This window comes from Lissotriton helveticus, chromosome 9, assembly GCF_964261635.1.
Source record: "Lissotriton helveticus chromosome 9, aLisHel1.1, whole genome shotgun sequence".
NCBI lineage: Eukaryota > Metazoa > Chordata > Amphibia > Caudata > Salamandridae > Lissotriton > Lissotriton helveticus.
In genome coordinates, this window is record NC_136070.1 from 1,179,231,595 (window position 1) to 1,179,246,422 (window position 14,828).

Genomic DNA, 14,828 nt, shown 5'->3' on the forward strand with positions numbered 1-14,828 from the left:
TTTTGGGGCTAGTATTAGTTTTAAATGTTTCCTGAGATTTCAACAGACCCCACCACCTCACTAAGGGAGTTATTATGATGGAGTGCGGACTACCACCACCCGACCGGCGGTGGCGATCACCACGCCATAACTCCCTGCCCGACCGCCAATAACCCCTGCCATATTACCATGGCGGGGGTTACCGCTGTGGACGGAAAGACCGTCCACCACCAGGCAATCGTCACGATTGCCTGCTGGACGGAAAAGGCCCACAATATGGTGACAGTGCCTTGCAGGCATCGCCATCCATATTATGATGTGTGCGGGGCATGCCTTTCCATGGCGGAGACTCCGCCATGCAACTGCATGCCGAGGTTGACTTTGTGGGCCTGTTGGGGGCACCCGGGGTGGTGGGGGGTAGGTGGCTGCACTGGGGTGGTACCTGTGATACCCCCTTCATTGTCATACACAAGGTGGCAGGCACTGCGTAGTGTCTGTCTCGTTGTGCATTACAATGCACAACATGCACCTTTAACATTGCGGCGGGTGCTGTTTACAACACCGCCAGCCGCAATGTTAAAGACAAGAATGCGCCCGCCAATGTGGCGGGCGCCTCCTCATTTGCCTCGTGGGACCGCCGCACCTCTGTCCGCCCGCCATCGTAATTATGCCTTAAATGTTGTAAGTGTCACCAGGAACACTTTCATGTTAGCAAATATCCATATTAAGCAGTGGAAAACAACAAGCAAGAGACCATAAACGGGGCATTCATAGCCAATATACAACTAAGCTGCAGCCCGAATTGCATACGTTTCAGAAAAAAATGCTTTTTTTACTAGAACAAACAGATTTCTCACTACTGCAAAGGTAGGGTTTGGGGTAAAAAAGACAAGCAGAAACTCTGTCAATTTAATTTTCAACATAAATACCACCATGTGAGACACTGTTGCCAGGATTAGTTCCCTGTGTGCCACATAATTTTACTTTCCTAATATTTATCCATCCAAGAAACTGCCAGAAACTTTTACTGCATACTTTACAAAGCATGCACCAGTGGCATAACACAAAATGATAAGCTCTCCCTGCAGAATGTGATGAGGGATCCATCAAACTCTTATATATCACATATATTTATAGACCTTTGGCTGATTGGGAGCCTTAGATGGGGGTGGGGGGTGTTGGCCCCCCCAGCAAGGCAAGGGCTGTGGGGGGCTGTTTGCGCACCTGTCGCGATCATGGTCAGGTTCTCTCACAGCGATACACAATTGATAGCTTGATGCATGATATGGCCCACCTTACATTATTTGCTGTTCTCTGATCTTTCCTCCTCTGACTAGCTGTTCTGTCTTTCAGAGGTGGACCTACCGCCTAATCACCGGGTGCTGCCGGGAGAGGTCAGCATCACCAACCTGCAGGTAAAGGACAGCGCTGTGTACCAGTGTGAAGCCTCCAACAAGCATGGGACAATCCTCGCCAGTGCCAACATCAACGTCTTGAGTAAGCAAACCCTTCCGGTGCCGCGCAGTCTTATGTACTGAGTGTGTGGTGAGGGCACACACTCTGGAATCACTGGATCCTAACCAGTGGCGTAGGAAGGGGGCGCGGTGGGTGCGAGCCTCCCCGGGTGTCATCACTGAGGGGAGTGACAAAATGGAAGAAATGTGTTTTAAACACATATTTGTGCAATTTTGTCATTTTCCGCACTGGGTACCACCTGACCTTGCTACGCCACTGAGCCTAACCATTTTTATAAACACATACACACTGTGCCATCTACAAATGCTGAACTAGCTCCCCTAAAATTGATAACCCCACACCCAAGATGTCCTTCACATGGAATATTCATATTATATATTACTAGCAGCCCGCCCCGACGTCGTCCGGGGGCAATGAGGCTTTAGGGCCAACCGCCCGACCCGGCCCCCGCCCACCCCGACATTGTCCGTGTCTCGGAGCCGGAGCCTTACCTCAGCCGCCGTTCTTCAGGGCCAACCGCCCGCCCCGGCCCCCTCCCGCCCCGACATTGCCCGTGTCCCGGAGCCTTACCTGAGCCGCCGCTCCTCCCCGTGCTCCTGACTTCACCGCCGCTGCTCGCCGCTTGTCACCCCTTCTCCCCGCCTGTCCTCCTCTCCTCCCCGCCTGTCTGCCGCTCCACCCCGCGCTCATGTCCGCCGCTCCTCCTCGTCAGCACGCACGTCGCGGCCAGCGCTATGTCGCGGCCGGCGCTACTTCCAGGGGACTTTTTTTTATGTTAAATTTTTTAAATAACGTTTAATTTTTACTTTATATAGCCTATGTCCATCTGCACACCCTGACAATTCCAACGATGTATCGGGTGTGTGGATTGGCGCTGTGGTTCCCGAGTTTACACGCCTCAAAGCTTCAAAGTTCTTCCTTTATTATAGTAGTATGGATGATCCTAAAAGTTGAATTGTGTTGTCCTGCTGTGATGTTTGTCATTCAGCTACATAAATGATAAATCCGTTGTCGGTAACAATTAGTTTTTTTAGAATGTGAATGTATGAATACAAATCCCAATTCATAAACTAGCAGACATATATATACAAAGAAAAATGCATTGCTGGGCATACAGCGACAGTAATGCACATATAGAAATACATGACATGGCCACAGAGAGACCTAACTACTCCCCTTGTCCCTTCCTAATATCTTGTTCAGTCATGAACCTCTGTACTCCGGCTAGAAAATGCTAATTTTCAAAATGTTCACGAAGGAAAAAAAGAGTTTATTTTTCCCTTTTGGATGGGAACAGAATGAAGTAACGTCATCCACCCGAGGAAGGATGACTGTACTAGTGCTCAAATGTCAAGTCAGTCTTCATTACATTATATAAAAGCATGATATAAACAAGCATTGGCAAAACCAAAGTCGTCCTTGTGAGAGCTATTGGCTTTGGCAATGTTTTATAGCCAGATTGTAGATCCCTGTGGATGATTTTTAGTGTGGCTTAACCCCTCGCATGCTGGTGACGGAACCGCTCTGTCACCAGCTACGGACGCGCTATGCTGATGACGGAGCGGTTCCGTCACGGCCCGCTAGGCGCGCCTGCGCGGCGCGGATTCCGCGCCTGCGCTGGACGTTCCATTGAGCGGGCGGGGCCGTCACGGAACCGCTCCGTCATAAGCACAGCGCACCCGAGGCTCGTGACGGAGCGGTTCCGTCACGAGCATGGGAGCGCCGTGCGGCCGCCCCACCCCCCTAGCAATGCGGCGGAATTGCCCCCGCAGCGAAGGGGTTAAACACTTCACGTGTGTGTATTTGTGTGTGTTTTCCAAGCTGAGTCCCTTGCGTGTCTCTCTCTCCACTTTAGTGTGTGTTGATTTCTCGCCTGTGATCTTTTTAAACCCTACCTCTTTTCTACGTGAAGTGTAAGACAAGATAGCACTTCTTTTAATGCAGGTTTGCTGTTAACAGTGAAAGCAGGACACAGTAAATGGAAAGCGAAACTGTTCAGCCCTTCATGGTCCTCAGCTCTGGGTCCAATGAAGGAAGTGATGGGCGTGTTTGCTAGGCTGCTCACATCTTCAATTGTAGCCAGTGGGAACAGGCAGGCTCTCAGTCAATAAGAGTCTGCGCTGCCCCAGGGCACATTTGAAAGCAACAAACTCGACCCTGACCAGAATAGCAGTAACAACCTTTTGTGTCCAGAATAGCAGTAACAGCAAATGTTCTGATTTACTGTCAGTAAAAGTGCAAAATAGAAAATAGATGAAAAAACTGCTTCCAACCGTAAATTAGCCAGAAGTAGACCCTTCGCATTGCTCTACCAAAAGAGATAGGGCATCATCTTGAATCAAACAAGGGCCAAAGCTAATGGTTTTCAGAAGACCCAGTCCTATAGGGATTACTTAATTACATATATCCGCACATGTTGAGGGTAATGGGATTTAGATAGGCACAAGCTGAATTTTTGGGGATTTTATGTGAAGAGCTAAGAACACACCTAAGTTCAGAAGGATATACCCAAAGGGAACGTAGCCATGTTTTAACCATCAACAATTATAATAATAATAATAATATTTGTAGTAATGCTAATCTAAGTTAATTTTGTACATAGGTGCCCATTATGCAGCTTACACTGTAGGTATAATTTTGTTGTTTGATAATAAGAGATTGTTTAAAATAAAATCACCATACGAGAGAAAACCTACCTAAGATCCTATTATTTTCAATTTCTGAGTGTGCAATAAACAATTGTTGTTTTACTTTGCAGACATCGCTCCACTGCTGCTCACATCCGACAGTAGAGAATATGTTGCTGTGTCCAAAACTAGCACTTTCCTGAGCTGTGATGTGTTTTCCTACCCCACTGCAGTCATATCCTGGTAAGTACTTGCAATGAGTTTTGATAATGATTGCATTTTGGTTGTCCTTTGTAGTCCTGGGCCCATATTAAAGAAGTGTCTTGGGGGTGCAACAGGCATTTATGCCTACTTTGTGCACCCCAGGGTACTTTGGTATTGCAGAGGGGGCAGCAGATGCTTGTGTGGCTCCTTTTGTAATACAAATAGCACTGGCGCACATGTCGATCCAGCACTATCATTAGAGGGTGTTCCCTCATTTGCATGAGGACGTGGCCACATGTAAATGAGGGAATCTCTTTGTCTCTGCACTCGCACCTTATTACCAACATGGTGCACAAGCAAATACGTCTTTAGGAACCACACATGAAGTGTGCTTCAAAAAGGGGGCTGAACTTTCAGTGCACCACCTAAAGGCAGCCCCCCCCCCCCAGACATCCCCTTGCAAGTGAGTGCAGTCACTCTCTGCATCCAACTGCAAGGGGATGTCTCTGGTGAAATTCCAGTCCTAGTTCATAGAATTAGGATTTGTGGGGCTTATGTATGCAGGGTTCATTTAGGAAAGTATACATTTTCTACCAGAAGGGTTCAATTTCCACATTCTCAAATTTAGGGTTAGGAGCATGTCTGTGAACATTTCATCATGTGTTTGATCCAAAAAATTGTCAGCACACACAAACTTGTTACAGTTAACCATCCACCCACAAGAATACATGGTATTTCCCATCCTGGAAACGCATGGGGCCTTATTCACAAAGGGCCTCAGTATTCGTGGCGGAGGCCGCGCAGTCATGGGAGAGCCTTCACACTCGGGGCGGAATGTCCTCAATGACAATTATCGTTGCGGAGATTCCGTCCTGAGTGAAGAGACTCCCCTACGACTGTGGGGGCTCTGCAATGAGTACAGAGGCCCTTTGTAAATCAGGCCTAGGATACTTTCCTCCCTGGACTGAATGCACAAGAAACCCCCACAAATTGAACAGGAGTGTAAAGTAAATGATATTCTCAACTGGGAGAAACCTTCCCCAGGAGAAACAAAAGGTTTGCTAATATAAATTTGCAACAGAAGTATGAATGCATAACCTATTATCTTTGTGGAAAATCTGCATTCATAAATTCTTCACAGTCAGGTCAATACTATACTTCTGAACTTTACAACATGTGTAGGTTTCAGTACTAATGGGATGTTTTGTGAGTTTCATAAAAGAAATCTGCTGTAAATATATGAGCATTCCTAAGGAAGCAGATGTCAGACCTTTTAACTAAAAGCTTGTGTGAATCAAGCTCCAAGTGGCTGGTCGAAGGAGGGGCCTGCAGGTGCACAAGGGACATAGAGAGCACTTCTATGTCATTACATTGATCATTTTATTAAGCTAGCTTAAGTGGCTAGGCAAAGGGCATAGAATTTACACTTGTCTCAGTTTCTCTTCGGAAGACCCAATGTTAAAGGCTGATTAATGAAAAGACATGACAGCTAAATTGCATTAAATGATTCAAAATCATGAATGTGATCTGTCACTCAAAAGAAAAGCATTGGAAAGAAAAGCTTTGAACCTGCATAACGCTATCATGCTTGACGTCATATGGAGGTCGATGTTGAGTACCAATAGGGGTTTACTCCTACATGATTTTGTACAAGTCAGACTGAGCGTCTGTTTAATTATTTTTTACATTATTTACAATCTTTAATCACTTTAACACGCATATTAGTTAACGCATAAAAATTACCAATAGACCAAAATATCCCAACAGTACAAATACTCAATACTTACTTCATAATACTCAAGGACATATACTCATCATTGCTCCTTTTCACAGCAAAACAAGTCAAAACAGAGTAGCTGTCCATCCATATATCTATAAACAGGTGTGACATCTCACTAGTTTATTGTTCATCCATTAATAGAGAGAATACATGTAAAAGTGGTTATGTTCAGAGGTACCTCCCACCTCTTCAAGTTAAGATTAAATGTGATTAAAATATTCCTCTCCAATGAGATCTATATTAAATTGCATGTGAGGATTGACTTCAATGGGTGACCCCTTTACTTGCCTCTAAATGTTCTAACTATTGTCAGCCAAACTAACAACTTTGGGGCCCATTAGGATGGCGGGCGGACTTTTGCCCGCCTGCCACCCTAGCGGTGCTGGAACCGGCCACCAGCAGTGCGACGGTGCCGCATCACCAATTAGGATACGACCGCCAAAGAGGCATGTTGTGCATTGTCATGAACAACGTGGTGTCTGCCACCTTGTGCATGGCAATGAATGGGGGTACCATAGGTACCCCCAAGTCCAACCCCCCAACCCCCGGGGGACCACAACGGACCTCCAAAGCAATTCCCTGCCATCCTTTTGGCATGGCATATGTCACATACTGGTGAATGAAAGACAGGAAAGACTCATTACTGTCTGTTCCATACTTCGGTGCATTGTTACTCATAACAGCATGTGAATATGTGGAGCACCTCTAGCTTGGTACTCTTTACCCCAAAAGAAATCAGTTACTTCACCAACGGGAAGATTAGTTTTGTTCCAAGTTCCCCAAACCCTCGTTTATTGAGCACCTACAAAAAGTATGGTTACCTACTCCACACCTAATCACTTCAAGCTAATATAGTTGATTAATTAAAATAGATAGAAGCACCAATCTCAAAGAAATTGCTTGCTAGATATCCCCAGTCAACAGTAATTCTTTTTCTGTTCATCAGTCATTTCTCCAATACTGTTTATTAAAAAAAGGAAAGTGCTGTAGTGCTTTTAGACTATTCGCATGGATGTTGCTTGCAGGGGTAGGTCCATTTCTTTTTATTAAGCTTAATGGCTATGATGCCCAAGGCACAAAATGTTATATTGTACGTATAAATCATTTTTATTCTAGCCATGGAATTTTTACTACAGGCAGCTACATGTAGGAACACATTTCCATAGTTTGAATGTGCTCCTCGCACAGACTCCACTCCCTCTCAATTCAATGCACCGTTCTTTCACTTCCCATTTACTGTGGAAAGGGCTTGGAAATGTTTTATTAATGTGACCTCAGATTCCAATTGCACAAGAGTTTCAGAGCCCAGCAAAACATCCTACATGCATTGGAAACACTGGAAATTGCTTAGGACTTTAATTATTTGCGCACACCAGGTGGCTACACTATATCATGTGGCTGAATACATTCGGTTGCCGCCCAACCTGAGTAACATTACATAAAGGTCCATAGATTGGAACTGTTTGTAATGGGGAGATGGAAGTTCTAAATGTATTTATTTTTTCTTTCATCTTGTTTTCATTGGTTTTATGTGCTCTTTCTGGTTTGTTATGGTTCTGGCACTTATAAATTCTTGCTGTGCCCCGGGGTAAGGGTTTTCCATTTGCTAATTTATAAAACGAATATCAGCTTTGCAGCCCAATTTAAAATGTACTAGTAATCATTATGGCTAACACTCCATGTCTTAGAAGAACTCTTTACGAAAGTACAACATATATTCTTCTTGTACAGCCAAAACACCAAACAGCACCAAATGAACAGGCATAGAATAACTGAAGAGATCTATCAGACATTACTGGGCAATTTTGGAGGACTTTAATGTTGTCTCAACTATCTGCATGTCCCAAATATCTATAGAAACTGACCACATCTTTACATCTCACATAGACACTCCGATATGGAATGATAATCAAAATTGCCTTCATATCTCTCCACTTCTCTCTCCCTCCAACAATGCCAGTTTAGGACCACAACTACACAAAAAATATCAGATTAGACAAGATTAGAAAATTAGACAAACAGTGCAGTAACCAGCTAAGCAGACTATATTGAGCGAAAAAACATGAAGGGATCTGCAGGGCTTTTCAAAGCTAACAACCTACTGAAAACCATACAACTGTGCATTCGTCTCTTACACTTCATCATCCAACACAGTGTTATGCACTGTGTCCCTTAACACTATAACCACACCTCATGGTCATCACACATGACATGGAGACACTTCCCAAATAGGATCAAAACAAAAATAACCACACACCCTATATGTTGTTGCATGCTACTCATGTAGGCAAGTGCTTCAGCACCCCACATAGGGATAGTACAGACTATATAAATGCTGAAATACAGTACAATACCTCAAGGACATTTTAGTGCCATTACAGGCCTGCTCTCTTATCTGCACTGGATTCTTTACCAGATCCCTGACCTTGGTCAATGTGCTTCTCAAGGTGTTACGTAAAAATCCCTTATGCTTTACAGTTGTTGCTCACATGGTTCATTCTGGGAACCGTGGATCTCTATCATGGTAAAGAGTGTCAAGACAATAAAGTAGCCAATATAAACCCCTTTAAAATGAACATTAGTTCTAATTTACTATGCATTGACTAACACACGATTCCTACCTCAGCATTGTCCTTCATAACAATAATGGCCATCCCTTGATCTTAAACTTTAATCACAAACCTAGCCCGATTCCTTACCCTTAATCATCACATAATCCTATTTTGCTATCCACTAACGCTAGACATTCAGACTACCCATAGCCCTGTGTCTATCAATAATCCTAATCCTTTTTATAGTCTTAACACCCATAGCAGACAAAAAGTAATATTTCTTTCAGAAACATTGACCTACCAACCCCTGATTCTGAAGGATATTGATTTGTTGGTCTGTGATCTGGATCACTCACACTGAAGATAGTCAAAAGATGAAGTGGACTGCTTGCTCTCCTCTGCTGTATGCTGTGGGAGTCAGAAACACAATGTGAACAATGCTACCTTACAATAATAGAAAAAGAGGGCTCGCTAAATGCTTCTATATGTATACATACATATGGGTACATTTTATCTAAAAAAACAAAAGCTCTTGGATAATGTAAGACCCAGGAAAATTGACAAAGGGAGAAAAGGGAGGATGGCTACTGCAGGCGACAGGGCATGTCAGCTTTGTTTCCTGGACCCTGCAAACATAAATCACTGTTGTGGCCCCCACCACTTCTCCTGTTTACCTCTACTGTTCTTACTCAAACCTAAATGAGAGGAGTGGGGTTGAGGTGGCAAACAGGGAAACATAGGGTGCAGAGAATTGGGGCATGAAATAATTTGGCCATGATGAGTTTGCTTAGGACACCACATGTGCTTAAATAGAAGCTAATTGATGGGACTTCAATGTAGGGACTTTAAGGGGTTGTGCTAGCAAACCTACTTGCAGTGAAACAGCTAAACCCACAATCCCAAGTATGGTGGAGGTTTATGAGCTATTTATCGAACTCATTAGGTAGTGACACCACAGATGAAGTATTTACTAGGTTTTTAATATACCTCCTCTTCCAAGTTCAAACTCAGAAATAGGGCTTGCAGCACCAAGTTCTATGTCTCTGCAAAATTACAGTGCATTTTCCAGACTTTTTTCCTGGTGGGATCCCATTAGCCCTAACCAATGAGGAGTCCTAAAATATAACTCTTACGTCTGCTTTTCTTCCCTCCTTTTCCTCACTTAGCTAAATGTTTGTTTAATTTACATACCAATGACATAGGACAAAGAAATATATTCAGGTAAAGGAGGAAAATAACACAAAACTAAGGTGGCTTATTTATCGTTTGGCAGGCTGTACTCTGTTTTGTCATATCAGCAAAAATATGTATTCTATTGCCCTGGCAGGATACCTGCAATGTTTAGGGATGCCAGTCAGAGCCACGGGCACACCAGCTCTATTTGAGACACTGAAGCTTGCTGTGCAGGCACTTTGTTCAGTGCCCTTGCACAGCAAAGTTGGGTTCTGTTATTAAAAAGCAAATGGTCTTGGTATAGTGGGAGCTTTCTCCCAGTGTGTGAGGATCATTTATTTCCTATCCTATTTAGGACTGCAAGGTATTGACAGAGAGTCTAGAAGAGGAATCCGAAGTAAATATTGTAGATTGCCTGAAGTAATTTGACTGATGGTCCAATGTCAGTCTGGTTATCAATCAAAGGTTTGCACCAGAAGATCCTGCACAGACTAGACTGTCATACATCTGGCAAGTCTCCCAATTCAATATGATAAGAGGGATCCTTAAATGAAAGAGGAGAGTAGCAAGTAGACAAGGCAGTAAGCAACCCTTTTGGTTTGCTTAGTGAGTGAGGAGATATCAGAGATCACTTTATGGCCATCAATAGCATTAGAATGATGAATCTCTATGTAGGATGCACCCAGCGTGCTAGGTTAGCAATAAAGAGATTGCTACCATGGTGCTAATTTAAATGCTTGAAGGCAGCAGGCCACAGCAAATTATTCTAAGGTCTAAACCACCCTTGCTATAAAATAATCACTCAGAAAAGTAGGTAAGAATGAGATTCATGTCTGTTGCTATGGCATTTTTTGGTATTGTTCCTCGTGGATTATGGCTCCCACTTGAATTTGATAAATGATCACACATTTACAAGAAATACATTATGTTTCCCAGTTATGGACACCACCATTTATTCTCTTTGACATGTATCTGATACTTATATACACATGTGTCATCTGTGCTAGTATTATTCTCTTCGTTGCCTAATACCTATCAATATTTCAAAATCAGGACAAGAGAAGAAAGTACTGCACCTCTGCATGGACAGCGTTTCCTAACCCATGACAATGGAACCCTGGAGATCCTGGATACAAGGAAGGAAGATACTGGAGCTTACACTTGTTTGGTCACTAATGCCCTTGGAAAAAGTGCTATCACTGCTATTCTGGAAGTCCGAGGTAAACCAATACTCACTTTTAAGTTACCATATTGTCACAGCCCTATACAGTTCCTATAGTACATTTTACTCTTAGAGATTTCCTGTTTATAACGTTTTATTTAGAGTTTGGCAGACTGGGAACTCCATCACAAACCTGCTCAATTATGAATCAGGCAGATCATCAGCAGGGGCACCACCATTGGAAAACTTACTCTGATGGAGTATGAGCCGTCAGAGCTGGTGTATCTGATCTGATAGATCTAATGTCGTTTTTCTGTCTGTCTTTTTACCTAGCTGTACCGAACAGACAAAAAATAAAGATCCTCAACATTGGGAGAAAACTCCCAGGGTGTGGGTGACAGTTGTTTGTTTTGCTTTCCAGAAACAAACTCCTGTTTCTGATATACATAAAAGTTTGGGGCAATGCTGCCTAGAAGATGGCGACTGTGCACCAAACTTTCAGTACCTTTACAGGATATGCTGTCATAGCGACTCCTGTGAATGGACGGAGGTCACTGCTGGACTGGTGGTGATCTTGAAACATAGTGCTCTTATGTCCATCAAAGTGGCAGATGTAATATCCTCCACCACCGTGACAGAGTAAAAACACTGTATGCTAAATCAAGCTCTAGGTCTTTGTTGTTGTCTGATCAGATATGCTATATTCTTATGTTAGTAGTTTCTTCCTCCTGAACTTCTCATTAGCACTTTTACCATCAATTTAATGGAAAGCAAGTAGGTTTCCTTTGCTCAATACTGTCCTGGCACGTTGTCTTATAAACTGTGGGGTTAAAATCAGAGCAAAGAACTTCCTCTATGTCACTTCTTTTGATGACACTTTGCTAATTAAGACGCATCCTGCTAAGCCTGCTTCATCTTCATATATTTAAAACAGGCTTAGCAACGCAAACCTCCAACTACTTTTTCTGACTCCAAAGATAGAACCACCATTCTCATCCTATGTTTTATCCTGCTCCAACAACCAGACCAATTAGCTTCCTACTATTCTTTAAATGTATTGCTTCCTATTCACAGGCGTGCTGTAACTGTGAATATGTTTTTGTGTGTAAAGACTGTTGTTGTCTCCATTTGTAATATTGTAGCTTCTGAACCTTGTAATACTTAAATCCTACATATAGTCAGCACAATATAAAGTGCTTTGGATTATCCATTTAACTGTACCACAAACCAATAAGTACAATGTTATTGCTTCCTTAGGTGCCACTAAAGCCACAATCACACCAGAGCATCCCCAAGTACTGAGATCACGAACTGTGACCCTCCGATGCCGCACTGAGGTGGACTCACATCTGAGGAAGAGCTTGAAATTGTCCTGGAAAAAGGATGGCGAGAATCTTGAGACAGAAGAGACGATACCAAGCAGGTAGCAAAGAAATAATCAGTGCTTTATTTGTTCTTTCATTTCACAGTCCAAAATCTGACTGCTTACCACCCAAGCCCAGAATGCTTTCAATGTCCCCCATTACTGCTCTCATTCATCCACCACTTTCATTCAAGGACTGTGGTTTCTCCTGGGATGCATTTTCTTGTTATCCTCTTATCTAACCCTCTTTCACTGTCCAAAGCCCTCCAAACATGTTATGATCAGTCATGTCCTTCTCTGTTACCTCTCTCTTTCTTGTGCTTCCCATTCTTTACTTCTTTTTCATACATTTTGCACAACACTCCATCCCTCTTCATCTTCATCTGTTTTTTCCTTTTACTTGCTAAGCCTCTCTTCTCGCTCTCTTTTTCACTCCTCTTCGCCCATCAACCTAACCCTCTTTATTTCTCTAGTTTTTTTCATCCAAGCTTGTCCAAGCCTTCACTCAACGTTAAAGCAAGATCCTACCTCTTTCCATTCGACATCACATTATTTTCCTCATTCACACTCCTTCACCTTCTTCCACCATCACAGTGGTATGCTTCTGTTTCAAATTTGCACTGTCCCCATCATGCCATCTTGCAATTCATTTACACTTTTCCTCTGTAGTTCTCCTCTTTACTGTTCCATTTTCCTCACTGTGCTTCAATCATATCTGGTGGATTCATTGAAAAAGGAGATATTTGAATCCTGTATTCTTTCTAAAAGCACATAGAGGAAGCTAGAGAAGACTAGAATACAGAAATAGAAGTTGAAGGACAGTGTAGGATTGCTAGTTAGATTGTAAGCAGAAAATGTTGCATTTAGCGTATTAGAAAACTGTAGTTGAGTACTCAGGAGCCTCAAACATGAATGCATTTTGGAACATAGCCCTTAACAAAGGCGCACATGGTCTCCAGCGTCTGCTGCTGTTGTCTTTGAATAAATCTATGACAAATCATGGAAGGATCTGTCAGAACAAAAGTGCATGGCACCTTTATTTGCAAATGTGCATCTTTCCTTTCGGTGTCTACCAGGCAACCACTGTAGGTATTACGATGGTCCATACCCGCCAGCCTTTCCATAGCGGTTCACCCGCCATGGAAAACCTAGTGGGGATGGACTTTGGGGGCCTGTAACGGGCCCCCTTTTCCCTTGGGCACGTTTGTTGTGGGTTTGGAGGGCACCTATGGTGCCCCCCCTACATTTCCCTGCACCATGTGGCAGGCACCTCATGGTGCCTGCCCGTAGTGCAGGAAAATGTGAATTGTGCCGTTTTTACATTGCAGTGGTTGCTGTTGCTGCCAGCAGCACCCGCGGCAATGCAAAATATGGGGAATACGACCACCATGGTGGAGGTCCTATTCTAGTTAGCCTTGTAGGAACGCCGCCTTGTGGGCGGGCGGTCCCACTTCCCGATAGAATGGCGGACGGACTTCAGTCGGTCCGTGTGGGAGCGCAGGTCGGATAAACAGGCGTGGAGGCTGAATATAAGTGCGAATAGGTTGTTTATTAACAATTGGGTGTGAAACAAAGGTTTGTGAATCGCTATAGGCTTCTTCCGACTTTTCTTCTTCTCGAAGGAGGGTTGTTAGCGCTGATGTTTCAGGCTCCTCTTCATCCGAGTCCGCAGGTTTTCCCCGGAGGCTCATAAAAGAGGTAAAAAGAAAGGGGCCATCAGAAACTAATTCTACGAGCCTTCAAAGATTTATACCGTCACCACACCACAGTGTTTGTTTTTGAGTTGATCTGGGGTCCAGTGCTTTTAGGAAAGTAAAGGGGAGTTTGCTATCCAGTGCTTTTAGGAAAGTAATAGGGGTTTGACACACCTATCAAAGAACATATATGGGGACACAGGTGTAGTAACAAAACATTGATCGACACACCCTATTTGGATGCGTAATCGTATGCCAACTAGAAACCTTAACAAACAGAGTATAGTACAACGGGCAAGTGCGAAAAGTCACTCTATGCGGGTCAAGCACGAAATGTCAGGATAACTAGATGCAGAGTTTACCCTCAGGTTTTTTTACCACCTCCCACGGGTCCACCACCATCCCGTATTCCGCCCTCTGTCCCTTGTAACACCCCACTCACCGGCCCTGCCGTAACTCTCCAGAGTCACGGCCGCTCTCCAGCATCCTCCGGGGGACTCCACCAGTCCTCACACCACGGCTCGTCTGATTCCTCTTCGGCGTCGTCCGCTTTCCGGGGCTCTGTCACGTTGGTCTGATCCTGCTGGCTGTTCTCCGTCTCCTCCTCTGGCGTCCTTTCCTTCGTTCCCGGTCTCCAAACTGGCCCGCCCTCTTCTTCACGACCTCCGTTTTTCACTGGCTCTTTGCATGCACTTCCTGTGTCACGACCAACCCTTTCCGGGTCTTGCCTGTCGGGTCTCTGCGGAGACACGGAAAGACGGCATGGAGTGTCATAGCATGGATCGGGACTTCTAACATCGACCCGACCTACCCAATCC

At 44.0% G+C, this 14,828-nt stretch overlaps 1 protein-coding gene across 3 annotated transcripts in view; it reads left to right on the forward strand.

Annotated features, from left to right (window-relative positions):
• The window catches only part of CHL1 (cell adhesion molecule L1 like), a 524,527-nt gene that overhangs the window by 392,079 nt on the left and 117,620 nt on the right, over positions 1–14,828 (forward strand). For all 3 annotated transcript variants that reach the window (XM_078661653.1, XM_078661651.1, XM_078661652.1), the window contains 4 exons: positions 1,333–1,476; positions 4,214–4,325; positions 10,845–11,011; positions 12,211–12,376. In XM_078661653.1, the coding sequence (XP_078517779.1) occupies positions 1,333–1,476; positions 4,214–4,325; positions 10,845–11,011; positions 12,211–12,376 (589 nt within the window). The remainder of the gene's footprint in view (positions 1–1,332; positions 1,477–4,213; positions 4,326–10,844; positions 11,012–12,210; positions 12,377–14,828) is intronic.